The 27678-nt window shown below is 37.4% G+C and overlaps 1 protein-coding gene across 3 annotated transcripts in view; it reads right to left on the reverse strand.

The window, feature by feature from the left end:
* Positions 1 to 16847: 16847 nt before the first annotated feature.
* The window catches only part of LUZP2 (leucine zipper protein 2), a 517925-nt gene continuing 507094 nt past the window's right edge, over positions 16848 to 27678 (reverse strand). For all 3 annotated transcript variants that reach the window (XM_019955362.2, XM_070783149.1, XM_070783150.1), the window contains 2 exons: positions 21549 to 21635; positions 16848 to 20599 (listed from right to left, as the gene is read on the reverse strand). In XM_019955362.2, coding sequence (XP_019810921.2) covers positions 20516 to 20599; positions 21549 to 21635 — 171 coding nt within the window. In that variant the 3' untranslated portion in view covers positions 16848 to 20515. The remainder of the gene's footprint in view (positions 20600 to 21548; positions 21636 to 27678) is intronic.

Below are 27678 nucleotides of genomic sequence, written 5' to 3' on the forward strand. Positions count from 1 at the left end.
GAAGGGAACGGCAACCCACTCAAGTATGCTTGCCTGGATAGAGGAGCCTGGTGCGCTATAATCCAGCAAAGAGTCGTACATAAAACTGAGCTACTAACACACATAAACATACATCCCACCATTAGTACCTTCTTTTATGTTAAATATTTTCTAGTGCACTGTTTTTAATCCAGTTTTCATTCCTTTTACTATTTTTTTCAGTTACTTTTCTTAGTGGAGTACCTGGGGATTTGCAGTTGACTATTATAATCTAGATTAGATTGATACCATTTTAATTTCAATTGGTATACAAAAAAACTGCTTCTGTAATATTTCCACTGCCTCCTACTTCCTTTGTGCTATACTCTCATAAAAATTACATCTTCATTCATTACTTTTGCATCAACACAGATTTTAATTCTCTGTGCACCTGTCTTTTAAATAAGGTAGGATAAAATAGAGTAATAAACAAAAAATATATTTATACTATGTGATTTCTGTTACTGATGATTTTTATTTCTTCATGTAGTTTTGATTTATTGCCTACTACCCTTTCAGTTCTGTCTAAAGATTTCCTGTGGTATTTCTTGTAGGGCAGTTCTGCTAGCAACAAATCTCTCAATTTTATTATATGTTAATGTTTTGATTTTTCCATTACTATACCCACTTTATTGCATATAAAATTCTTGGTTAATAGGCTTTTTCTTTCAGTGCATTGAATATTTCATCCATGGCCTTCCGACTTCCATAGTTTTGATGAAAAATAGGTTGTTAATGCTACTGAAATCCCTTGAAAATGTTGAGTCACTTCTCTCTAGTTCTTTTCAAGAGTTTCCTTTTTTCTTTGGCTTTACATAGTTTGGTTATGGAATACTATGTCTGAATTTCTTTGGATTTAAACAAAACAGAGTCCATTGAACTTCTTGCTGCTGCTGCTGCTGCTAAGTTGCTTCAGTCGTGTCTGACTCTGTGCAACCCCAGAGACAGCAGCCCACCAGGCTCCTCCGTCCATGGGATTTTCCAGGCAAGAGTATTGGAGTGGGGTGCCATTGCCTTCTCCGATTGAACTTCTTAGGTGTTTAATATTTTTCATCAAATTTTATGCCATTATTTCTTCACATATTTTTTCTTTCCCTTTATCACTCTCTTTTCTTCCTGCAAATGTCTATATTGGCACACTTGATGATGTCCCACATGTCTTCAAGACGGTAGGTAAGGAGACATTTTAGTAAAGAGATCTGCAAATGTAGAGGCCACAGGCAGAAGCAGCAGGAGCACAATGAATATAGTAGAAGATGATGGGAGAATAGGGCCAGTATCAAAGATGTACCACTTTGCTGTGATTGGTCCATCTCAGAAGGGCTCTTGATGCTCTATGTTACTGTCATAAAATCATCAGTGATTTTTGAACAATGACTCAACGTTTTCATTCGGCATCTGGCCCTGCATATTATGTAACTAGTCTTATGGTAGAGGACGGGTTTAATGGGACAGACAGGAACTAGAACTCAAAGAACCCCTACACTGAATCTTAAAGTGAGATAGCCAGACATTGAAGTGTATAAAGCAAGGGAAAGTTGTGGTCTGTTTGTAGAGTGGCAAAGTGGTTAAGAATATCAACTCTGAAGTCAAACTGCCTGGGTTCAAATCCAACTCTGCTACTTAGTAGGTATGTGATTTTGGATGATTTACTTAAATACTTTGTGCTTCAGTGTCCTCAGATATAAAATGGAAAAAAAAGGATATAACTTATTTCACTGGATGTGGTGAAGATGGGGTTAAAACACGAAGTGGTTCAAAGAATTATAGATACCTTATAAGAACTTATATAAATGTTCGTACATATTTGCTGTTATGATTAGTAGCACTAGTAGGGTTATTGCAGTGTGTGTTGTAGGGTGTTGCCAGTCATGTTGCTGGAAGGCAATGAAAACTATAGGGAATGTGGGCAAATCTGAAATCTCCAGAGGCCAGATTTTGTAGGTCTCTGTGGTTTATAGGGAGACTTTTAGATTTCAAGTAATGAAAAAGTTGCAAATAATGCTCTAATTTGCATTTTATTCTCATATTTTCATCTCTTCATTAAAGATTTAGGGGAGGATCTCCATGCAAAGGCCACTAAAAAAAAAAACACGGTAAATTTAAAAATTCTTGCTGCTTCTTGAGGGAGACAGAAGAGCTGAATTCAAAGCCAGCTGCATTCTCTAATCTTCTTTGAAGACAGGGATGGGCCTGAGGCCATCACTTTAATATATGCAAGAAGTGGTCCAAATTCAGGTTCCATAATGACCTACTCAACCTGTAAACTTGTTGAAAATATTCATATCGTAAGCCCTTTCACAATCATCGCTAATGACCTATTTGTTACTCCACACTACTTCTCTAACAAGTGCGGAGGCAAACTTCTGGCTCCTACAATTCATTTCCCTCCTTAACCTCCTTTAACCTCCCTAAAGTTTTTTTTTTCAGGAAAAGGAAGGATTTATTACTTGTAGCAAGTAAAGAGAACACCACAGACATTTCCCAAAGCAGTGTCTCTCCCAACAGCAAAATTGGGGAAGTTTTAAGCTAAGGGTACAATATGTTCATGACAGGGCTTGGGTGGTAGACAGAGACCCAGCCTTAGTTGACTGAAGTCACGAGGGTCAAAAAAGGCCAACATCATCATCCCTTAGGTTCTAGCTTACCTGGTGGTTGAGTTAATCTTTACCACTGAAAGAGAACTGGAGGTCTTTACAACTGATATGTTATCTTTGCTATTATTACTTTTCTTGCCTCCTAACAGTTGTTTGTTCCTGCCTTCTTTTGTTCCCTTAAGACTATTAATTACTAGATGCCAGTCCAGGTTCGATGCACGATACTGGATGCTTGGGGCTAGTGCACTTGGACGACCCAGAGGGATGGTATGGGGAGGGAGGAGGGAGGAGGGTTCAGGGTGGGGAACACATGTATACCTGTGGCGGATTCATTTTGATATTTGGCAAAACTAATACAATTATGTAAAGTTTAAAAATAAAATAAAATTAAAAAAAAAGATTATTAATTACTGAGGCCTTTCCAAGGGCTCACTACAGTTTTAATTTGTCCACTAAAAGATATTTGGGGGTGCTAGTCAGTTCAGTTGCTGTCATGTTCGACTCTTTGCGACCCCATGGACTACAGCACGCCAGGCTTCCCTTTCCATCACCAACTTCCAGAACTTACTCAAACTCATGTCCATCGAGTCAGTGATGTGATCCAACAATCCTATCCTCTGTTGTCCCCTTCTCCTCCCACCTTCAATCCTTCCCAGCATCAGGGTCTTTTCTAGTGAGTCAGTTCTTTGTATCAGGTGGCCAAAGTATTGGGGTTTCAGCTTCAGCTTCAGCATCAGTCCTTCCAATGAATAACCAGTGCTGATTTCCTTTGGGATAGACTGGTTGGATCTCCTTACAGTGCAAGGGACTCTCAAGAGTCTTCTCCAACACCACAGTTCAAAAGCATCAATTCTTTGGTGCCCAGCTTTCTTTATAGTCCAACTCTCACATCCATACATGACTACTGGAAAAACCATAGCTTTGACCAGACAGACCATTGTTGGCAAAGTAATGTCTCTGCTTTTGAATATGCTGTCTAGTTTGATCATAGTTTTTCTTCCAAGGAGCAAGTGTCTTTTAATTTCATGGCTGCAGTCACTATCTGCAGTGATTTTGGAGGCCCCCCCCCCCAACAAAAAAAAAAGTCTCACTGTTTCCATTGTTTCCCCTTCTATTTGCCATGACGTGGTTGGACTGTATGTCATGATCTTAGTTTTTGGAATATTGAGTTTTAAGCAACTTTTCACTCTCCTCTTTCCCTTTCATCAAGTCTCTTTAGTTCTTCTTCACTTTCTTCCATAAAGGTTGTGTCATGTGCATGTTTGATATTATTGATATTTCTTCTGGCAGTCTTGATTCCAGCTTGTGCCTCATCCAGCCTGGCATTTTGCAAGATGTACTCTGCATATACATTAAATAAACAGGGTGACAATATACAGCCTTGACATACTCCTTTCCCAATTTGGAACTAGTCTGTTGTTCCATGTCCAGTTCTAACTGTTGCTTCTTGACCTACATACTGATTTCTCAGGAGGCAGGTCAGGTGGTCTGGTATTCCCATCTCCTGAAGAATTTTCCACAGTTTGTTGTAATCCACACAGTCAAAAGCTTTGGCATAGTCTATAAAGCAGATGTTTTCTGGAACTCTCTTGCTTTTTTGATGATCCAACAGATGTTGACAATTTGACCTCTGGTTCCTCTGCCTTTTCTAAAACCAGCTTGAACATCAGGAAGTTCATGGTTCATGTACTGTTGAAGCCTGATTTGGAGAATTTTGAGCATTACTTTACTAGCATGTGAGATGAGTGCAATTGTGCAGTAGTTTGAACATTCTTTGGCATTGCCTTTCTTTGGGATTGGAATGAAAACTGACCTTTTCCAGTCCTGTGGCCACTGCTGAGTTTTCCAAATTTGCTGGCATATTGAGTGCAGCACTTTCACAACATCATCTTTCAGGATTTGGAATAGCTCAACTGGAATTCCATCACCTCCACTAGCTTTGTTCGTAGTGATGCTTCCTAAGGCCCACTTGACTTCACATTCCAGGATGTCTGGCTCTAGATGAGTGATCACACCATCATGGTTATCTGGGTCATGAAGATCTTTTTTGTACAGTTCTTCTGTGTATTCTTGCCACCTCTTAATATCTTCTGCTTCTGTCAGGTCCATACCATTTCTGTCCTTTATTGTGCCCATCTTTACATGAAATATTCCCTTGGTATCTCTAATTTTCTTGAAGAGCTCTCTAGTCTTTCCCATCTATTGTTTTCCTCTATTTCTTTGCCTTGATCACTGAGGAAAGCTTTCTTATCTCTCCTTGCTATTCTTTGGAACTAGCACCTAAATTCTGTGGCTAAATACAAAACCCACTTATCCTCTTGTAGGGGAAAATAAAACCACAGTTCAAAATAATTTACAATAGCTTACTAGTGAAAATATTGAAACCAGTAGCTTCCGAAAGGGACTGCTGCTGTGGAGATCTCATTATAGTCATCCTCCATGGCAGTCAGTTGGGTAAGTGGCTAGAACAATCATTAGTGCTGTCAGTAACCACATTCAGTTTTAATACATCCAAGTCAGAAGGTCTAGCAAAGCCACTGCCTTGCCAATTTATTGACTTTGTCTGGCTTGTTTATTTCTGTGTAACAAGTAGAACTGGGGAGATTAGCAATATTGTTTCATTACTGGCTGAAAGCTGCAGTATTTGGAAGATAGTTTGGACACATTTTCTTCTATGAAGACCCTGTAAGTGTACTGCAAGGAAAAACCTTAGAACAGGGAAGTTTCACTTGGTAGATCTCATATAACATGAAACTGGGACAGTTCTAGGACGTAAGGAATAGGAATTATACAGGTAGCATCATATATATACTACAAAAACTTTAGCTTCATAGGTTCATCTTGAATAAAAATAAAAATACAGAGTCCTCAGCTCGAGGAAAACAATCTGCTTTAATGTTTCTAGAATATGGCTGAGGAATCCTCTGTAATACTAATGTAAGATTGCAAGAAGGATGCACATTAAAAGTGGGGTAGGCATGACAACAGTGACTTTCTTTCTGATTCTGGTTTCATGAACCTTGGGCAAGTCAACTAAAGTTTTCAATCACATTCATCATAATCTGATAAACTAATTTACTAATTTATATATATATATATATACATATATATATGTATATATATCTCTCTCAGAGAAGGCAATGGCACCCCACTCCAGTACTCTTGCCTGTAAAATCCCATGGGCGGAGGAGCCTGGTAGGCTGCAGTCCATGGGGTCGCTAAGAGTCGGACATGACTGAGCGACTTCACTTTCACTTTTCACTTTCACACATTGGAGAAGGAAATGGCAACCCACTCCAGTGTTTTGCCTGGAGAATCCCAGGGATGGGGAAGCCTGGTGGGCTGCCGTCTATGGGGTTGCACAGAGTTAGACACGACTGACGTGACTTAGCAGTAGCAGTATATATGTATATATATATATTTTTTTTTTTTTTTTTGCTAAGACTCACCTATCCTTGTTTCAGATTATTTCATCATTTAGGAAAAACAATGCTATTTTAAAAATTATTTATTTAGTCATTTTTGGCTGTACTGAGTCTTCATTGCTGCATTCAGACATTTCTGTAGGTGCTGTGAGCAGGGCCTACTCTCTAGTTGAGGTGCATGGGCTTCTCCCTGAGACGGTTTGCTTTGTTTTGGAGCATGAGCTTTAGGGCGTGCAGGCTGCAGTAGTTGTGGTGCATGGGCTCAGTAGTTGGTGGCTCACAGGCTCAGCAGTTGTGGCACATGGGCTTGGTTACCCTCTGGCATGTGGAATCTCCCCAGACCAGGGGTCAAACTGGTGTCCCCTGCATTACAAGGTGGACCTGTAAGCACTGGACCACTAGGGAAGCCCCTATGGCTATTGTGTCTAGAGTTTATTGTTTTTATTTTAATCTGTGCTCATATTTTAGTAAGTAGATCTATCAGAGATTTTAGGGAAATTTGGATGCAAGAGAGTAAGTGCCAGTGCTCGCAGCTCCATAAAACCTAAATGCCTTAACACCCTTTTCTTGTTTTAAGTAACTTACCCAAAGCTAGTAGGCCAATTTTCCTCCAAGAGACAGACCCATGCTCTGCACTGAGATTTTTTTTGTTTTTTTCAACTTTCAGATGAGTCTCATTTCACTTTGATGACAGGAAAGGATTAAAGACATCTGGGACAGTGCATTTTACATTTATTTACTCAACTTGTCTTCATAACACCTAATTGTGTCAGACTTTGGAGATATGACAGTGAAGGAAACAAAGAAAGCCCTGCTTTCCAGGAGATTACATTTTAGAAGCAGAGAGGAAGAAAACAAATATACAAACACATGTGTAAGATAATGTCATTTATTGAGACATTTTGTGCAGAGAAGAGGTGAGAATAGATGATGATGGTAGCAGAGTGGTAGGAATAGGGGTACCATTTTAGACAGGAGAATCAAGGATAATCCTTCTTATGTGGTGAAATTTAAGAATAGAACCAAGTGAGCAGAATAAATATTCAGAGGAAAAACATAGTCGGAGGCACCAGCAGGTACTAAGATGGGACAGGAGCATCTCAGCAGGTTCAAGGCATAGCAAAGAGGCCAGTGTAAAGGGAATTGAATGAGCTGTGAGGCAGTGGTCAGAAATAAGGCCAAGAAGGGGAGACCCAGCACTTAAGGGTCTAGTAGACCATGATGAAGTTAATGGTTTTTAAAAATAGAATTCTCAGTGAACTTAGAAACTCTTGGATTGCTTTAAAAAGAGGAATGTCATGTTGTAACATTAAATTGTTTTCTATTAATAAGGTAAAAGTCACATCATATAAAATGTACTATTTTAACCATATTTAATTGTACAGTTCAGTGGCACTAAGTACGATCATTTTACTGTGCAACTCTCACCATCATCTATCTCCCCAAATTTTCACCTTCCTAAACTGAAACTCTGTCCTCATTAGATACCAGCTCCTCATTCCCTCCCCGCATTCCCCAACCCCTGGCCCCTGGTATCTATAAATGTACTTTGACTCTATGAATTTGACTGTTCTAATTATAAATGGAATCACAGTATGTATCTGCACCCAGTGTATACTGGAATGCCTTTTTAAGATTAATAAATGTCCTATGAATAGACTGTACCTTCTGTTTTTCCCAGTGCTATGCACTAGGTTCTCACTAGTTATCTACTTTATGCATGCTGCTGCTGCTGCTAAGTTACTTCAGTTGTGTCCGACTCTGTGTGACCCCATAGACGTCAGCCCACCAGGCTCCCCTACCCCTGGGATTCTCCAGGCAAGAACACTGGAGTGAGTTGCCATTGCCTTCTCCAATGCAGGAAAGTGAAAAGTGAAATGAAGTCGCTCTGTCGTGTCTCTTAGCGACCCCATGGACTGCAGCCCACCAGGCTCCTCCATCCATGGGACTCTCTAGGCAAGAGTACTGGAGTGGGGTGCCATTGCCTTCTCCCATTTTATGCATAGTAGCATCTATTTTATACATTGTGTGTGTGTGTGTGTATGTTCATCTCAGTCTCCTAATTTATCCCACCCCTCTTTGCCCTCCTTGGTCTCCATATGTTTGTTCTCTGTGTCTCTGTGTCTCTGTTGTTATCTGTGTCTCCATTTCTGCTTTGCAAATAGGAGAATCAGCATAGACACAATGTAGTGAATAGATTGTAAAGTATAAAAACTTTGTATTTAATGAGTGTGTTCATTATAAGAATTCCAAACTTTTCAAGGGGCATTTAGGTCCACAGAGACCTTATCTCATTTACTCTTTCAAAAGAAATTTGAGGGCACATCAGGAAGTAGTCTGTTCACATATTTTCCTTTAATAAAGGGAAAATGGGAAAAAGGGAGGGTATAAAGAAGTCCACTAGGCTTTGAAGCTTTGAAGTGGGGATGAGGGAGGATTGGAAAGGAAATTTGATGCTTCTATTTCCCAAAAGAGAATAAAAATCTAATTTCAAAAAAGTAATGAATGTGTGTAAAATCTTTTCTACCATAAAATCTGAAATGAGGCTTGGTTTTGATTAATGTTTTATTGGTGTTTTAAAGGCCCAAGAAAGACTACAGCTGGGCCTATGTAAGTTTAAAACTGGCAAAGCCAAAGAACCATTTGGAGCACATGTATTTTTCTTTTTCTATAAAAATACCATTGAAGCATGTAAATATTTTTATCCATATAACTACTCACCTGATTTTTGACAACCAGTGTCCAACATCTACTGGATTATAGCCTCCCATACATCTTACTGAAATCATTATGGTTGCAAATTAGGTAAATAAACTTCTTATCCCCCCAAAAAAATTATTCATTACCTATTAAGATAAAAACAATCTGGAAAATAACTTATGCAAGAAGAATAAAGGATATAATTACATTCTTATAAAATTCTTAGGAAACAAACAGAATCCTTTAATTAGTATTTTTTGATTCTCAACAAGACAGAAATTAGATGTTTATAGGAGAAAATTTGTTTGAGGTTATTGTGTAAATAAATGGAGAGACACTTTGTGCCACTACCCAGGGATTTTTAAAAGGATGATAATATTTTGACTCATCCATATTAATATGAGTTCAAGATAGTATTACGTTGAAAAATCCAGTCTTTTTTTTCCAATAACCAAAATAAGAGTTTCTTTTAAAAAAGACAAATCATTCCTCCTGCTAAGTCTCTCTCTCTCTCTCACACACACACACAGAGAGATACACTGTATATGTGTCCAATTTCAAATGCATAATAATCTTCCTGTTGGGCATTTGTGAATATATGCATGTGTGTATGGATACCTTTAAGATAGATATAGGCAGTGCTTATTAAGGGGTTACTGTTTGTCCTATTTGTATGATCACATTTAATAAAGGAAATAGCTGTGTTATCATGAGGTATGCCAACTTATTATTTCCAATTTACTGGCGAATGTGCTAAAACACACAGAGGTTAGCTAATTGTCTGAGGTAACACAGTTAAGAAGGTGAACAAAGAATTTAATGTGAAAAGCCTGACTGCAAGTCTTTGCTCATAATCATATTGTCACACTTCTAGTGTAGTTATGAGTACACTCTTTAAGGGTTATAGATATGCACCTGGTGAAGTAATTTTTGGGAATCTGACCTGGAAGTGTAGTATATTTTGAGTCACAAAATTGATACCCAAGCTCAGAAAGGCTTCTGAGGATTTCCTAAAAAAGATTCTACCATCACCACCATGCCTGCCCTAACCCTTGGCCTAAGCAAAGCATACAGGGCAACCTTCAGAGAGCAGTGGGTTTTCCTTGTTTATTAATCTTGAAGAGAAGAACAGGCATTTATATCTATGGTATGTTAAAAGAACAACAGTTACCTGTCAGGTCACCTGGTGAAGTAGGAGTTTCTAGAAACTGCACAGTATGAATTAATCAGAAAAATCTATCTTTAGATTATCTGAGGAAAAAAATGTGCAAAGCACCCCAGATCTTAAGTATAAGGCAGTTAACCGTGGCAGTTGTACCATGGAGTAATTAGTATTTCATTCTGCAAATTGCACACACAATTAATTAAATTTTACTCAAATTTCAAATTAAACACATAGATAACAAAGGAACAATTCATTACTTTATTTAAAAAAAGTGAGAACAAGACAAACCTAAGAAAATATTTCCTCATATACAGACACTGATTTTTTAAAAGTGTAGTGATTTCAAAGTAATCTATACCTGGAAGCTTCTGTACCAAATTCCTGTCATAAGAGCATTCTCTGATTAACATTTGAGGTAGCTGAAATACCTCCCTCTCTTCGATCTTACGTTCTCGTCTTATTTCTCTAACAGTGTAGTGCACCTCGCTTTAGGACAGTCAGAGCAGGCAGTATAACTAAGAGTGTAATTACTCACCTCGTTTTCCCCAAATAAAAAATACTTTGGTCACTATAAGGATAGTTGGAAGATTTTTTAGAGGCTCCATACATAGGAAACCATGCAGAAAGAATTCTCTTTCGAACATCCAGTGAATAACTCCAATTCCCTACTCTAGGTCTAACTGTAGACAGATGAGAAGACATAAAACGGTACATGAATTTGAGGTATTTGAGGGATGGGGATAATTTTCCATATCAAATGACTGATATGCTAATTTGGTGTGTCCATTTGCACAACCTGGATCAGCACAGTGTATTCACTGCAACTGCACTGGCTGGTCATTAAACTATATACACTTTCATCAAGGTATGTATTTACATGTATAGAAATGTAAACATATGAGAGTATTCATAAATTGAATTTATGCATCCATGAATTAGAGTGTTCACAAGTACCAGAAATCATGAATGTATAGAGAAATTACTATATTAATGCCTACAATAAGCATGTGCAGACAGGAGTGTGCACAAATGCATACAGTGCACATACGTGTGTATGAAAAAATACATGAACCACTATTAGGGTTCATTTAATGATGATCGAAATATCTAAAAGTTATTAGTGAACTCCAGTATCCTAAACTTGAAATGCATAACCCTCAAATAAGATCATGAAAGGAGAAACAGAAAGTGAGCTTAACATAGCAGAGGAGAAAAATCTGCCCTAAATCTTGATTCCAAAAACTAGTCTCTGTCTCCATTATGAGATGAATAAGGATGTGTCTTCAAGGGTTCATATTTTTCCACCATTTTAATCTCTTTAATTATGACCAGGAGTATAAAATGTGAGAAGCTGTTTTCTTTTGCAATGATCATAGTGTTCATTTCACCAATTTGATACTATCTAATTTACTTTTTTGAACATACCTACCTGATTTCTGTCCTCCTGATTCAGAGAAAGCTTGTTCTCTATCTCAAACCCTTCCAAAGTTGCAAACATTACTTAGGCTAATATGCAATTAAATACTGATAGCTACCTATTCATCCTGTAACAAATGACTGGAAATGCGTCTAGTAAATACATTCAGTTTTATTTATGCCTCATCTATGCATCTACTTCAGAGGGATTTGTCACAGAGTAAATGAATGGATTTAAAATGTGCTCTTAATTACCTGTTCCTTCTATCCATAATGTCCCTATCTCTTATCCACGTTGCATTGCTCCTCTTTCACTGTGTTAGAATCACCTGGTGAAGGCATTCTCAGGGGGTTTCATAAGCAAAATGTCAGCAGCCTGTTTTACTCCTATTGGAAATGTGACCATTTCAAGATGTACATTCTCTGCCAAGTGTACACTAAGTTTTACAGACTGTATTATTCCAATGAAAGGTGAGGAGGTTTGCGGATTTCCAGCCCAAATGATCTTTAAGTTTTGGGACCAAGATTAAAGATACCGGAAGCGGTCAAACTGAAATTTGCAGGAGAAAAACAACCATGTCACCTTGAATATGCTGTCACTTTAACAGGAGCCTAGCAAAGACTCATCCTCTGCTCCATTCCGTTGCATCCATTAACCTTGAGCCAGAACCTCTGCTTAGTATCTATCTCTTGATTTACTGGGTACTTCATCATGAAAAAAGTGGCAAAGATGAGGCAGAGTTAGAAAGAGGACGTGACCCACTACAGGATGCTGTCTCTTTTTCTCACCCTTGGTAGACACACTGCCCAAGGAAGTATGCCCATTTGGCAGTTAATCAGGTGCAGCAGTCACCGGATTCTTCCAGGAGCCTCACGTAAAGTGCCTGATTTTGGGGGGGAAATATATTATATTATATGACCTTCCCAAGATGCCGTTATGTCTACATGCTATTAAGTGAAACTGTTCTCAAAGGAAATAAGGAATTTAGGAGTGAGGAAGGAAGGAGGGAAGGGGGTACACATACACGCAGCACATTTACTTTATTTCTGATGCAAATGCTGTAACAGTACAAGATAACCCTGGTCAACCATCATGATTTTGAATGTATGGCGTTTCTGACAGACAGAGAATATAAGTGAAATAAAATTTCTATTTTTCTGCAAGAAAGCTACATTTCATTGTCATCTATACCTAATAGACTCATGTATGTTAGCTTTCAGGGAACAGAAAACAATGCTAATTTTTCCATATGATGCTTTCTTTTTTTGAACAGCGCTAATTCACAGCTGTTTCGAATACAAACATTCACTCTCAAATATTGCTAGCTAATATCTGAGAATCCTATGAAATTTAATTTTGAAGTTTCAGACATTCATGAAAAATATTATATATTCATTAAAATTAGTTCAATATCATTTTCTTAAACTGCACACAGCTATGATACACTCATACCCACATCCCACCCCATCTTGTGCTGTAAGGAGAACCTTGGGTAGCAGTCATACAGTTGTCTGTGTCCTTCCTTCATTAACATTGTCTCTTTCTCTAAAGTGTAAGCTCCATGAAAGCATTTGCAAGAGAGACAGTGTAGTGAAATAGTTAAGCACAGGGATTTCAGAAACTCAAGTCAGATCCACAGGCACTTCCTACCTCTTACTAGCTAGCTGTGTTGCTGCTGCTGCTGCTAAGTCGCTTCAGTCGTGTCCGACTCTGTGCAACCCCATAGACGGCAGCCCACCACGCCCCGCAGTCCCTGGGATTCTTCAGGCAAGAACACTGGAGTGGGTTGCCATTTCCTCCTCCAATGCATGAAAGTGAAAAGTGAAAGTGAAGTCGCTCAGTCGTGTCCGACTCTTGGCGACCCCATGGACTGCAGCCTACCAGGCTCCTCCGCCCATGGGATTTTCCAGGCAAGAGTACTGGAGTGGGGTGCCATTGCCTTCTCCTACCAGCTGTATAGTCTTGGGCAATTCAGTTAACATTTTTCTGTATCAGTTTCCTCATCTGTGAAATAATGACTACTGTAATATCTGTTCTACATAATCCTGAGAATCAGTTCAGTCACTCAGTCATGTGCGACTCTTTGTAACCCCGTGGACTAGTACGCCAGGCTTCCCATCACCAATTCCCCGAGCTTGCTCAAACTCATGTCCAACAAGTCAGTGATGTCATCCAACCATCTCATCCTCTGTCGTCCCCTTCTCCTCCTGCCTTCAATATTTCCCAGCACCAGGGTCTTTTCCCATGAGTCAGTTCTTCTCATGAGGTGACCAGAATATTGGAGCTTCAGCATCAGTCCTTCCAGTGAATTTTCAGGACTGCTTTCCTTTAGGATGGACTGGTTGGATCTCCTTGCAGTCCAAGGGACTCTCAAGAGTCTTCTCCAACACCACAGTTCAAAAGCATCAATTCTTCAGCACCCAGCTTTCTTTATGGTCCAACTCTCTCAACCATACATGAGTACCAGAAAAACCATAGCTTTGAGTCAGACAGACCTTTGTCAGCAAAGTAATGTCTCTGCTTTTTAATATGCTGCCTAGGTTGGTCAGAGCTTTTCTTCCAAGGGGCAAGTGTCTTTTAATTTCATGGCTGCAGTCACCATCTGCAGTGATTCTGGAGCCCAAGAAAATAAAGTTTCTCACTGTTTCCATTGTTTCCCCATCTATTTGCCATGAAGTGATGGGACTGGATGCCATGAACTCAGTTTTTTGAATGCTGACTTTCAAGCCAGATTTTTTTTTTTTTCCACTTTCATCAAGAGGCTCTTCAGTTCCTCTTCACTTTCTGCCATAAGTGTGATGTTATCTGCATATCTGATGTTATTGATATTTCTCCCAGCAACCTTAATTCCAGCTTGTGTTTCATCCAGCCCAGCATTTTCCATGATGTACTCTGCATATAAGTTAAGTCAACAGGTTGAAAATATACAGCCTTGACATACTCCTTTCCCAATTTGGAACCAGTCTATTGTTCCATGTCCTGTTCTAACTGTTGCTTCCTGACCTGCATACATATTTCTCAGGAGGCAGGTCAGGTGGTCTGGTATTCCCATCTCTTGAAGAATTTTCTACAGTTTGTTTTGATCCATACAAAGGCTTTGGCATAGTCAATGAAGTAGATGTTTTCTGAAATTCTCTTGCTTTTTTGATGATCCAACGGAGGTTGACAATTTGATCTCTGGTTCCTCTGCCTTTTCTAAATCCAGCTTGAATATCTGGAAATTCTTGGTTCATGTACTGTTGAATCCTCACTTGGAGAATTTTGAGTATTACTTTGCTAGCATGTGAGATGAGTGCAATTGTGTGGTAGTTTGAACAATCATTGGCATTGCCTTTCTTTGGGATTGGAATGAAAACTGACCTTTTCCAGTCCTGTGGCCACTGCTGAGTCTTTGAAATTTGCTGGCGTATTGAGTGCAGAATCTTGAGAATACTAATGATAAAAAATGAAAACCATGGCTAGTATATATTATGTGCAATATTAATATTCATAATTTCTTTTGTTTACTATTGGGCCCTCAAAATAAGTGGATGGTAGGCACATTTTAGAATCTCAAAGAATATGTAGTGAATGAATGACTGACTGACTAGCTGAATGAATGGAGAGGGAATCATTGAGATCATGTTATTCAGTGATTTTCACAACACCTTAGACTTTGACTCCTTTTCTCCACTAAAAGTATGTGCAGAATGTTAGCCCAGTAAATAAATTGTATGAAAAAATATCTATTCTTCTTTAGAAATACTGTTGTTTAGTTGCCAGGTCATGTCTAACTATTCGTGAACCCCCATGCACCACAGCATACCTGGTTTCTCTGTCCCTCACCATCTTCCAGAGTTTGCCCAAGTTCATGTCTAATGAATTAATGATGCTGTCCAACCATCTCATCCTCTGTTGCCATCTTCTCCTTCTGCCTTCAGTCTTTCCCGGCATCAGGGTCTTTTCCAATGTATCAGCTGTTTGCATCATGTGGCCAAAGTATTGGAACTTCAGCATCAGACCTTCCAAAGAGTATGCAAGATTTCCTTCTTTAAAATTGACTGGTTTGTTCTTCTTGCTTTTCCAGTCTTTTCCAGTATCACACTTCAAATACATTAATATTTTGGTGCTCTACCTTCTTTATTGTCCAGGTCTCACATCTGTACGTGACTACTGGAAAGATCATAGCCTTGAGTACATGGACCTTTGTCATCAAAGTGGTGTCTGCTTCTTAACACACTGTCTAGGTTTTTAATAGCTTTCCTGCCAAGAAGCCATTGTCTTCTAATTTCATGGCTTCAGTCACAGTCCCAGTGATTTTAGAACCCAAGAAGAGGAAATCTGTCACAGCTCCCACCTTTTCCCCTTCTATTTGCCGTGAAGTGATGGGACTGAATGCCAATATCTGGATTTTTTTTTTTTTTTTAATATTGAGTTTTAAGCCAACATTTTCACTCTCCTCCTTCACCCTGATCAAGAGGCTCTTTAGTTCCTCTTGGCTTTCTGCCATTAGAGTGGTATCATCTGTATATCTGAGATTATTGATATTTTTCCCAGCAATCTTGATTCCAGCTTGTAACTCATCCAGCCCAGCATTTTGTATGATGTACTCTGTGTATAAGTTAAATAAACAGGGTGACAATAAGCAGCCTTGTCATACCTTCTTTTTCAATCCTGAACCAGTCAGTTTTTCTATACAGGGTTCTAATTGTTGCTTTTTGACCTGCATACAGGTTTCTTAGGAGACAGGTAAGATTGTCTAGTATTCCCATCTATTTAAGAGTTTTCCACAGTTTGTTACGATCCATACAGTGGCAGGCTTCAGTGTAGTCAATGAAACAGAGGTAGATGTTTTTCTGGAATTCCGTTGCTTTCTCTGTGATTCAGCACATGTTGGCAATTTGATCTCTGGTTCCTCTACCTTTTCTAAACCCAGTTTGAATATCTGGAAGTTCTCGGTTCACCTAATGCTAAAGCCTAGTGTGGAGGATTTTGACCATAACCTTACTAGCATGGGAAATGAATGCAGTTGGCTTGTGGTTGAACATTCTTTAGTACTTTAGTACTATTTAAGCCCTAGGCCTAAGAGCTTAGTAACTTATACTGAAAGAAATCAAGTGACTTGTGCTAGTTCAGGTAAATGTCCCAGCTGGGTTCCAATTAAAGAAACATACATGGCATATGAGTGATGTGTATTACACTAAGCTGTATTCCAAAATTCATCCAGGAGCGCCATATCTACAAGCTTTCCCATAGATATGGTTCAGCAGTAAAGAATTTACCTGCAATGCAGAAGACACAGGAGAGACAGGTTTGACCCCTGTGTCAGGAAGATCCCCTGGAGAAAGAAATGGCAATCTGCCCCAGTATTCTTGCTGGGAGAATTCCGTGTACACAGGAGCCTGGTGACTACAGCCCACAGGGTCACAAAGAGTTGGATGTGACTGAGCACGGAAGCATGCACCTATCTACTTTGCTTAAAGTCACATCTATAGGCCCAAAGAAAAACCTTTCAGATAAAAACGCAAAAGAAAAGTAGCCCAAAATCAAAATAAACAAAAATATATTTATTGTCTTTTCCTAAAAGATGGTGTCATGATTTCCTGTTATATACTAGAGCATGCTATCTTATTTCCTTCTTCCCTGGATGCTTCAGGTTCTGAATTCATTCATTCAACAGATATTTGAGCAGCTTTTATGGAACAAATAGTTCTAAGCCCTTGAAACTCATTTGCAAACAGACAAATCTCTGCCAACATGGAACTCTATTATAAAAAAACAAAAAACAACACTAAATACGGGTTTTCTTGGACAGAGGCAAAGAGAGATCAAAGAAATTTCCAGGATGAGATTTCAAAAAATTTCTTAGATCATGAAACACAGAAGCAAGTACTATTTTAAAAAGTTAATACATGTTTTTCAATTCGTTTATGTAGGTATATACATAATAGTCTTGGAAACAAACATTTATTGAGCAAAAAATAGGCCATTTTCCGGTACCTTTTATTCACCACTTGACCATCAATATTATGTAATGTAACCCAGATGAATGAACAGTTTGGGGAAATTTAAGAATGTATACATGACTAAGAAAATGTCCCCTAAGTAGCCGTTTTCATTAGTCTCTCAGTCTGACCAGTTAACCTTGCTCACTGGTGTCACTAGTAAGTTCAACCTCTACTTCAGGTAGTGCTGATTATATATTTGTAGTATCTGAGCTACAAAAACAAAAGATTCCATTTTAGCGAAGTTCACAAATACTGTTTTAATCCAGCTATCCACACTGTCCATCTAAAACAGTGAATGTCCCAGTCTTAGCTTTTTAAACCAGTATACTTTATGAAACAGATGCTGCTCAAATAGCACTTCAATGCTAAATATAGGATTAAAGAATGAAAAAAATTAGTCATGGACATTCAGTACTCAAAGATTTGAGATCACACAGAAAACCACATCCAGGTGAGTTAATTTTTCGCTTTTCATCTTGAGAATGTTGGCACAGGATAGATATAGGCAGCTTTCATTTAGGTCTTACACATTTTAGGCACTAGTTTACACAGTTAATGCATATAAAAGGAAACACAAAATCCAAAACCAATTTACAACTTAGAATGAGTATACAGCATTGCTTAGTTTTTGAAAATAACTAGAGATATTAGTTGTGGTAGTACCTATATTAAGTTATTCCATTGGAAAATGTGTTTGTTTCTCAATAGGAACCAATTTACATTCTGCAAAGCATATGTAATTTTTCACTGCTTACCATTACAGTACATAGTAGAACTGTACTATCTACAGTCTAAATTCATTTACTTTTTTTTTTCCATATGCAGATAACTAGGCTACAAATGTTAGCCCCTCAAAAATAACATCTATTTATATAGAAGTTACTTTAAAAAATAAGAAATGTTAACTCTCTTATGTACAAAAGCCACACGTTTGCTATTTTAAACCAATTAATGGATTGAGATAAATAAAATGCATTCATAAAGTCAAGTAATAGTACACACTAAAAAGAATTCTGTGATTAACTGTTAAAAGGATTTTCTAGAATATTTCTTAAAAATGTTTATGAAATTTTTCTATCACAAAAGTTTTGTTTTTTTAACAAATAATGCAGTGAATACACCACAGTAAACTCCGTAGGATGAATAATGCTACCTCTTGTTAAAGAAGAATGTGTACATTATAATCAGTCAAAGCCCACTTGATCATGTCAGTAATTAAGAGAAACAAATTGATTATATTATTATGGACTAGAATAGGAATTCAGAGCATAGAAAAAATAATTTACAGATGAAGCTGTTGATTAATATTAAGCCAGATTCTCTTTCATTATGTTACCCTCTAAAATTTTCAGAAAAATACCAGAGTGACTCTTTATTATTTCAAAGACTCCTCAAGACATACACAGTGAAATGGTGATTAACTTTCCATAGGATCCATATGAACTAGGACTGAAGTTGGAGCCATGGGGGGAGAAGTAGGAAAGTATACCTAAATTAAACTAAATTATCTACTTCCCTTTCATAAACCTTTAGAGATGGTTAAGAGTTTATTGGTACAGTATGAAAATTACAAGAAATAAGACTTGGGAAACTAGCAATATTCCATCTCATCGAATCAAATGATTTTTAGAGCTGAGGAGTCGGCAAGAACTTCAGGCTTGATCACTTCTGTCCTGATCATTTCACCCCAAGACTCTACAAATCATCTGTAAAACTAGTTATCTTTCTTAGGTACCTTAGACATATCTTAATGTCACATTATTACTTAGACATATCTTAATATGTCACAGTATTACTTTTACTGTTAATGATAGTTTGGCATTTCTCCAGATCACTACATTTCTTTCAATATGTCATTGTGATCAAAGTTGGGCCGTTACATCCCACAATTTAAGTTCATCTATTGATTACAGATTTTATTTTATATATATGTAGCTTGCCAGCATATTGTGCTCCAAATTAATTGTGGCTTGGCAGATCTGTTCTAAAAAAACAATGGTTTTACGTGCTTTCGTCTAACCAACAGAAGTGAATATATTTGGTGCAGACAACCTAACCACATCATTTAACCCATTAATTTTAGTCTGTAAGTTTGATCAGTATCAATTCCTCTTGCTTGAGAGGAAGCAGACTATTCAAGAGTGAGTTTATTTGATTAGTGGTACTCTATGATTTTGAACAAATTCCGGGAGATAGTGAAGGACAGGGAAGCCTAGTGTGCTGCAGTCTGTAGGTTTGCAGGGTCAAACACAACTTAGCAACTGAATAACAATTCCTATGTAGAGTCCCAGCGTCAGAGATTCCCACAGCCATTGATTTAATGATAATTTTTTTTTTCAAAATATACAAATTTGGGTTCATTAGTTCTATAAGGTTATTTACTTTCAAGTTTCCATTTTAAGATGTATACTATCTGCTTGCATGTTTGTATCCCGGACCCCTCTTCCCATCCCACATTCTGTTACCCAATTTCATATCTAAATTCACACTGAGCTTGATTTGTAACTTGGAGTAATCCAGCAGACAACCATAACGGTGTGTCCATAGAATGCCAAAAATCTAATCAATTGTGTCAGTAACTTAGACATTCATTCTTGATATTTTGTCTGCATCATACTAAATGTATTTAATGAGTTTTCTTAACTGACTAAACCCCTGGCATTATTAGACATGGCTCTAAATAATAATGAGAATAGCAACTAATGCCATCAAACAAATGATACATTCAGAACAGTACAGATTCCAACCTTAAGAAAAGTGATTCCAGTTAACCAGCATGGACTAAAATATGGTTTCAAATTGTATTCTAAGGATGTTAAGGATTTGCAACATTTAGTTATTCTCCAGTTGATTAAAAAAAAAAAAAAAAACAACAACTAGATCAGGGAAATACTGGCTACCCAATTAACCAGAAATATTAAATGTTATTTTGCATTTGAGTTGTAAAAAAGACCAATTTATACTGGGCAACTTACTAATGACAATGACGACTTGTGACTGCGGATATCCATTTTAATTAGGTTATTGCTTAAGGATCATAATTGGCCTGGAATCTTTTGGAAAACTTGTAGACTACTTTATAAAGTTACATAAAATTGTGAAAAAGTTGCATGCTTTAAAAACTTAGTATTTCCATCAAGCTTGTGGTCTAAAAAGAGTATGAATACAAGAGCAAATGGATGTTTTTTAACACAGTTTCTTGGTATTTACAGTAATTTTTTTTCTCTATTTGCTGTCCCTTCTGGTTTTTTTTCCTCATCACATTCAGTACAAGGAGGCACTGCTTCATCCTGTCAAACAATATGGAAAAGATAATCAGACTAAAAAATGTTTAATGTAAAAATTAAACAATAACTCAACTATCTCAACAAACATCTTATAGAAAACCAATGCCAGGCAGAAAATAAATGTTAACACTTATTTATGTTAACACTATTACTTTGTGAAAGCACATAAAATATGTTTTACAAATAGAAAAAATTTCAAAAACTTTTTTGAGAAAACTTTGGCCAAATCATTCAAACTTTGATTAATCTAACCCCCAAACTGAAAAATGTTGTGTTAAGTAAAATGAAAAGACCCTGATGCTGGGAAAGATTGAGGGCAGGAGGAGAAGGGGACGACAGAGAATGAGATGGTTGGATGGCATCACCGACTCAATGGACATGAGTTTGGGTAATCTCTGAGAGTTGGTGATGGACAGGGAGGCCTGGCATGCTGTGGTTCATGGGATTGCAAAGAGTCGGACACAATCAAGCAACTGAACTGAAGTAAAATGACTCTTAATAATTGCTATGATGCAATATATTTGGTCAAATATAGAATAGAACTTCTAGATAGAGTTCAGAATTAAGCTCCTGAGTTATGTTTGTTTTGTGGGGGATACGTATGTCTTTCTACCTTCTGTTTCTCAAGTCTTCATTTATCTTCTTTGTCCTCTAAGAATGTAAGTGTACTTTTTGTTTTCTGTTTACTTTTGTTTTGTTCCTTGGTTGCTGGGGAAGGGTAGGACGCTTCCCTTGCCCTTGTTCTTCTAGGACTTCAGCTTATCAAATCAAAGCTTAGTGGCAGGCACAGTGGCCATGGAAAGATCCAGAGGCAATAGGTGAAAAATATATCTTGTATTAGGTAATACAGCATCCTGGCTTCAGCTAGAGCAAGAGAGAAAATCATAGAACCCACGAGCTTCAAAAAAGTGTTTTCTGACAATCAAAACAAACAACCAAACAAACAAAATACCTGTGGGACAGGTGATGATTCTGCAGTGTCATTGTTTGGAAGATTTTCATCATGCTTCATAGAACAGGCCGTGTTCTCCTGAAAAAGCTGCGATTGAAAGAAGGTCAGTGAAGTTAAATGAAGGAAAGGAACAGAAAATCTCGCTTGAAATCTTCCCATTGGTAAATTTCCTTCACTTTGAGACAAGCTGAAAGGTTAAGCGAGGGACAAAATGATCACAACATGACTGAGATCCCAGGGAGAGGGCAATTATTCACAGTCCATTTGGGGATCTCAGTCATGCTTATGACAGACAGCTACTAAAAAAGAGCTCTATTCCAATGAAAAATTCTTTCTTTGCAAAAAGTTTTTAAAAATAAAGAGTTGCACAACTACTATATTCTATTATCCCTGATGTATCTAGACTTTTAAGATTTAAATATATTCATGGTCTATATGCCTGCAGGAACATCAAGATTGCAAGGCAGAAAACAATGTAAACATTATGATCATTGTAAAAAAAATAAATAAATAAACTGAAATCACAGTTAAATGGAATCAGGAGACCAAAAGGGGAGCTCTCATATGCCACAACAATAGTAGAGCCCAACAAGATGAACACAGACTCCTCTTCTTTCCTGGCAACAATTCAGCCCATGAAAAGCCAAGAACTCTGTTTCCTGTAGCCCTTCCAACTCTCTTTTCCCCTCCATAAAAAGTCCTTTTTCCTTTGCTTTGTGGGGACTTGGACCTTGCTCACCATGATTGCAGACACCCACACTGTAATTCTCTACCGATTCCAAGTAAACACATAATTGCTGCAGACATGTCTGTCGGTCTGTCTGTTTTGCTCAACATCAATCTGTCTAGCAAAAAATCTTCAACACCTTAAAAAAGATTATATTTCTGCAAATAAGATCATATATTTCACTAACCAGGATATCCCTTCTTACTTACTATCTTCCATAGTCTTAAAAAAAATGACTTACTGGCAGCATATTCCAGTTGGCTTTCACTTTCATATTAACCAAGGGTTAAAAGTATTGAATTTATCTTCCCTCCATCCCTCTCTTTCTTCCTTCCTCCTCAGTCAGCCTCTTTCCCCTCATCTTTTCCTCACTGCCTCTCAATTCTCCCTTTATCTCTTCATCATTTTTTTTTTTACTTAAACACATTTTTAAAGTAAATGTCAAAACTGTTTAATGTAAGAATATGTACTTTTTAGTGATATCTCTATAATCCTTTCCCTGTAGAAAATGTATAAAACAGAGACAGGGAGTCTAATAGTTCATGGCCACTGTGTAACTCTAACCTTGAACAAGTTAGTCTCTTTGAAGTCAGACAAGGAGGATACCTGATTTGAACTCTAACTTTCCATAAATTCTAGGAGTGGATGATAACTAAAGAAATTGTGTAGGATATTTAACCTACTCCAATTCAGATTTGAAGGCAAAGTTATTCTCACCTGCTCCCTATTATTACTCTGCATGGCTCCTGACTGAACGTGCAGCATGTGACTTTACCCTTCTGTGTCTGTGTAGCATGCTCTCCCCTCTACACCTTCTTAACAGTCCCTCCTCACTGTGAGATCCTGAAGAACAGCTAGTTTCTCCCTTCCTAGCACATTATTTTCACCACTAGACAGGCTCATCACACTTTCACTAAATGTACAGTGCATTAGAAACATTGACACTAAATGATTTTATATGTATATGTATGTCTGATGCCTCAATATATTGTAAGTTCCTTGAAGACAGAGCCTACATTTTTCAGCCCTAGATCCTATTAGATAGCAAATGGTCATATGTAATCACTGAGTTAATAATAAATGAAAAAAAGGAACATTGGCTATGAAAATATTTTAGTCCTTTCAAATTTTCTTAAGTGCCTGAGTTTGTCAAATGATGAGATTTAGTTATATTTGATAAGATGGTTGTACATAGCCCCTTCTTCAAAATAAGTCTACAGTATATAAAAGAGTAGTCAAAACTTTGAGTGCCTTAGTCCAAAGAATTTTAGGCAGCTACATGAGGAATCTTCTGTACTAATTTTTCTTTTCTTTTTAGGTTGTACGGGTTTGAGTTAGACCCAGAAACTAGAATTTCTCTGGAATATTACAAGTATTTTGTTTTTATTGTAATAGTACAACTGACCTTTGTTTTTATTTACTTGCCTTCAGCCTTGGAGGGGGAAAAAAACCTAAACAAATGTACAAAATCAAGCTCAAAATGCAGAAAATAACATGCAGAGTATAAGGCTTCCCAAAATATATTTTTGAATAGTGGAGTATATAAGTTATATAAGTTTGAGGAAAACTTTACTTGAACATTAAACAATGGTATTTAAGGTAGTTCTTCTCAGAGTCTTTAATACAAAATTTCTTAAATCTTTGGTCTTGAATGATCTTCTCATGGGGTGCTTGTTAAATATAATACTCCTGGGTGAAAATTCAGTCTTATGAATATAGGGCTTGCATTTTTAATCAGCAATCGAGCAATTCAAATGAACAGTGAAATTTGAAATCCACTTCTCTGTAATGTATAAAAGCACTATAAATCTCTTAGGAGATATGATATAACCATTTCCTAAATCCATTTGACCTCAAAATCAGTTTTTGTGTGTGAGGTATTACTTGAGGTCATTGTCTTGAGACAGATACCATAGGATTTATGGTGGAGTATGGTAAGCACAGCTGACTAGTTGAGACAAGCCTTTGATCATCTGAACAATGAAAACTTATTAAGTTTCAACTTTAAAGAAAATATTATGTGGCTGGAAGACAATTCTAATCTTTTTGATACTTTGATCTTAAAATGAACACAGCCTTTAAGTTTATTTTTGTGTGTGTGCCTCACAGGCATCGTGGAAACTTTGTGAGATGGGGTTCATAAAATTCCTAGTGTTATTCAGAAAGGCAACCGATTTAAGCACTTCTGAAGGCACAAACCTTCAAAATACTCTCAATTAGATAAAATTCATCAACCTGATGAGTATTGTACCTGTTTCTAGAAACTCAAATGGAGATTGATCAGGAAAGTCTGCACAGATTCAACTACTTCAATGTGCAGCTCAACTATTCATTATACAGGCGACCTAGCTGGGTCTGTAAATTATGAAATGGGATGAGCCATGAACATATCTTTATTAAAGTAATTACATACTCTTTCTCACATACACTTCTTCACCAACACCTCCAGAATCACCAGTTTGTTTCTGTGCTTTGGGCACAGATTACTATCTGACAAAATGTTATATTATGGCCACAAAAGTACGCAAAGTAATAACAAATTTAGTTGAGACAAGCCCCTTTAATTATTTACCTCTATGTGGAAAAAATACATAATCCTACCATGTTGGTGCAGACTCTAATACTGGAGTATCTTTAACAATGGTCAGGATTCTCATTTTAATGGCTTGGAAGTCATGTACAAACAAATTTGAGTCCCAACTCCATCTCCTATCTTTATAAGGAAAAAAAAAAACCTTTATGTTTTGTTTTGGGGTATACCCAATTAACAGTGTTAAAATCTCAGCCATACTTATACCTGTATCCATTCTCCTCCAAACTCCGCTTCTATCCAGGCTGTCACATAACATTGAGCAGAGTTCCCTGAGCTATACAGTAGGTCTTTGTTGGCTGTCCATTTTAAATATGGCAGTGTGTACAAGCCTGTTCTAAACTCCCTAACTATTCCTTTACCCCACCCTCACCCCCTGCAACCATAAGTTTATTCTCTAAGTCTGTGAGTCTCTTTCTGTTTTATAACTAAGCTCTTTGTATCATTTCTTTTTAGATTACACATATAAGGGATGTCATATAAGCCTTCTCCTTCTCTAACTTACTTCACTCAGTATGAAAATCTCTAGGCCCATCCATGTTGCTGCAAATAGCGTTATTATTTATAAAGGCTGAGTAATTCCAATATCTTTGATAATGAACTTTGAGGTTTCTGATATTTTGAGGTTTCTTTGATATTTTACAGAAAAATAAGATTAAACACCAACAACAGATTTTGACATCAGAACAAATAAACCAACAAGCAAAATCCACTGCTAGTTTCAGTGATATTTCAAAGAAGGAATAACATTTTAATACTAATATGTATAAAGGATCAAATATCTAAAGAAATTATTTTTGAGAACCAGAGAGAGAGAGATTGTCTCATGGAAAATCTACTAATATTCTGTTGTTTGATATTAAATGTCAGTTTTCTACATTCCAATACTGTTGAAAACTTCATGACAGGCCAGTAGTTGTTAGTGAAATGATGGATGGGAAATACCAATTTGACTTCACTTTTCCTTCATTTGTGAAATGGGGATAATGATGCATACATTCAAAATTTCTGACATCAAGTGAAATGATTTAATGAAGGTAACTCAGCTAGGTGAATGGAGTAAAGAGTCCATTGGGGTTAGAATTCCTTTAGCTCTTATTTGGTGGGTACACTGGGGAAAGTTACTTTATCTTAAGGAGGTTCTGATTCCTTATCAGTAAGGTAGGCAGAATGATCCTTACCTGACAGGAGTTTTGATGAAACAATTTATGCAGTGGTTTCTAAAGGAGTATTTTGCATGTATTAGATGCTCAGTTAGGCTTAGTTCCTACGCTTTCTTTCCCTTCCTAAGCTTCTTTACGTCAAAATTTCTCCATTTTGTTGAAAAATACTTGTATCAGAATAGAAACACAGCTGTTCAGTCATTTTAATTTTCAGTCGTGCTGTCAACATAATGACCCTGGTCATTGGATGATGCTGACATTGCCAAAGAATGTATGGCTGTCCTTGATCCTTTCCTGTTCATGATTTAACAGGGCAGGAAAAATGTCAGCTTAACCAACCACCCATCTTCCTTGAGACATCTTAACCTTGGAGAATGCCTTTATCCTTCCTGAATTTTCATTTGTTTTCCTCTTCAAGGCAGAATCAGCAGATCAGTCTAACCAACTTAAGCATTCAGGTGCTTCAGAAGGTTTTCATTAAGGAACGTTCACATCTTTGGCTTCAGTGCAAATATCCCATTTAGAAAATATGGAAATAAAATTGTATATTTAGAATGACCTTTGTTACAGGGCACCATGAGTAAAATTACTCCGTAATACTGTTGCATCGGCATCCATTGTGTGTTGTTAAGCGGCTTTCAAGGGCCTGAAGCTGACACTAGCCCCCAGCGCCATCCTCCATTTCGTTTCCTAGGTAACAGCCAGCAGAGACACAAGGAAGTGTAAGGTCCTAATGGAACTTCTCCAGTGCTGCTGGTAATACAGGTCCTCCTGTTTCTCGGCTCCTTTGCTTGTGAGACCCTTAGGTAAGAACCCTGGGAAGCTTACTGAAACTCTGCTACTGCTCCTTTCAGTTTGAATTGACCGATCCAGCCTACCCTGGAACCTCAAGCCCTCCACACCAACCCTAACAGAGGCATATGCCCCAGGTCCTGCTGCTTCCTTTTGGCCTGGACACTCCCGTGTAGCTCAAGGAGGAATGCCTTGTGTTCCTCCAGGACCTGTGATTGGCAAACCTCTGTATTTCAGTTTCCCTGAGCTGGAGGTCTTTCTCACACCTTGGGGCACCATCTGATACCTAGGGCTTTACTTAACAAATGTTAACAAAAACCAAAACAGGCACTATGATAGAGTAAAAAAATTACTGGAAAGCCTATAAAAGAAAAGCCTCTTTTGCATTTTGTTTAAGTTACACTCCATTCTGCCTCTGAAATAAACAGTAATACTTTAAGAATTAAAGCAGATGAGATGATTTATCAGAGATTCATTTAAAGTCTTCTCTGGGTTTTAATCTCTGATTCTGTTGATTAAATTAACTTTGTTAATGGTATTGAGCACTTGGTTCTACTTCACAAGAGGCATTAGTTTTGTCTCTGATGACTTTTCTGTATACACTAAAAGAACTCAAAATACTTAATACAAATGCATTCTGGGCAACCTGAAATTCTACCTAGAAAAAATACATCTGACAGTTAAAAGGTCCAATTCATTCTTCATATTTAATTATTATCTGGGACAAGCTGGGGGCTAAAAACAAACATGATTTTCAGAATATATAAAAGAAAAAATGAAATTAAGTATCAAGTTTTTAAGAAACATTGGCTAAATTTTTCTCTCATGCGACTTTTGAGTATGAAATGCTTTTTTAAA

The sequence above is a fragment of the Bos indicus genome, chromosome 29 (genome assembly GCF_029378745.1).
Source record: "Bos indicus isolate NIAB-ARS_2022 breed Sahiwal x Tharparkar chromosome 29, NIAB-ARS_B.indTharparkar_mat_pri_1.0, whole genome shotgun sequence".
In the NCBI taxonomy this organism is placed as follows: Eukaryota; Metazoa; Chordata; class Mammalia; order Artiodactyla; family Bovidae; genus Bos; species Bos indicus.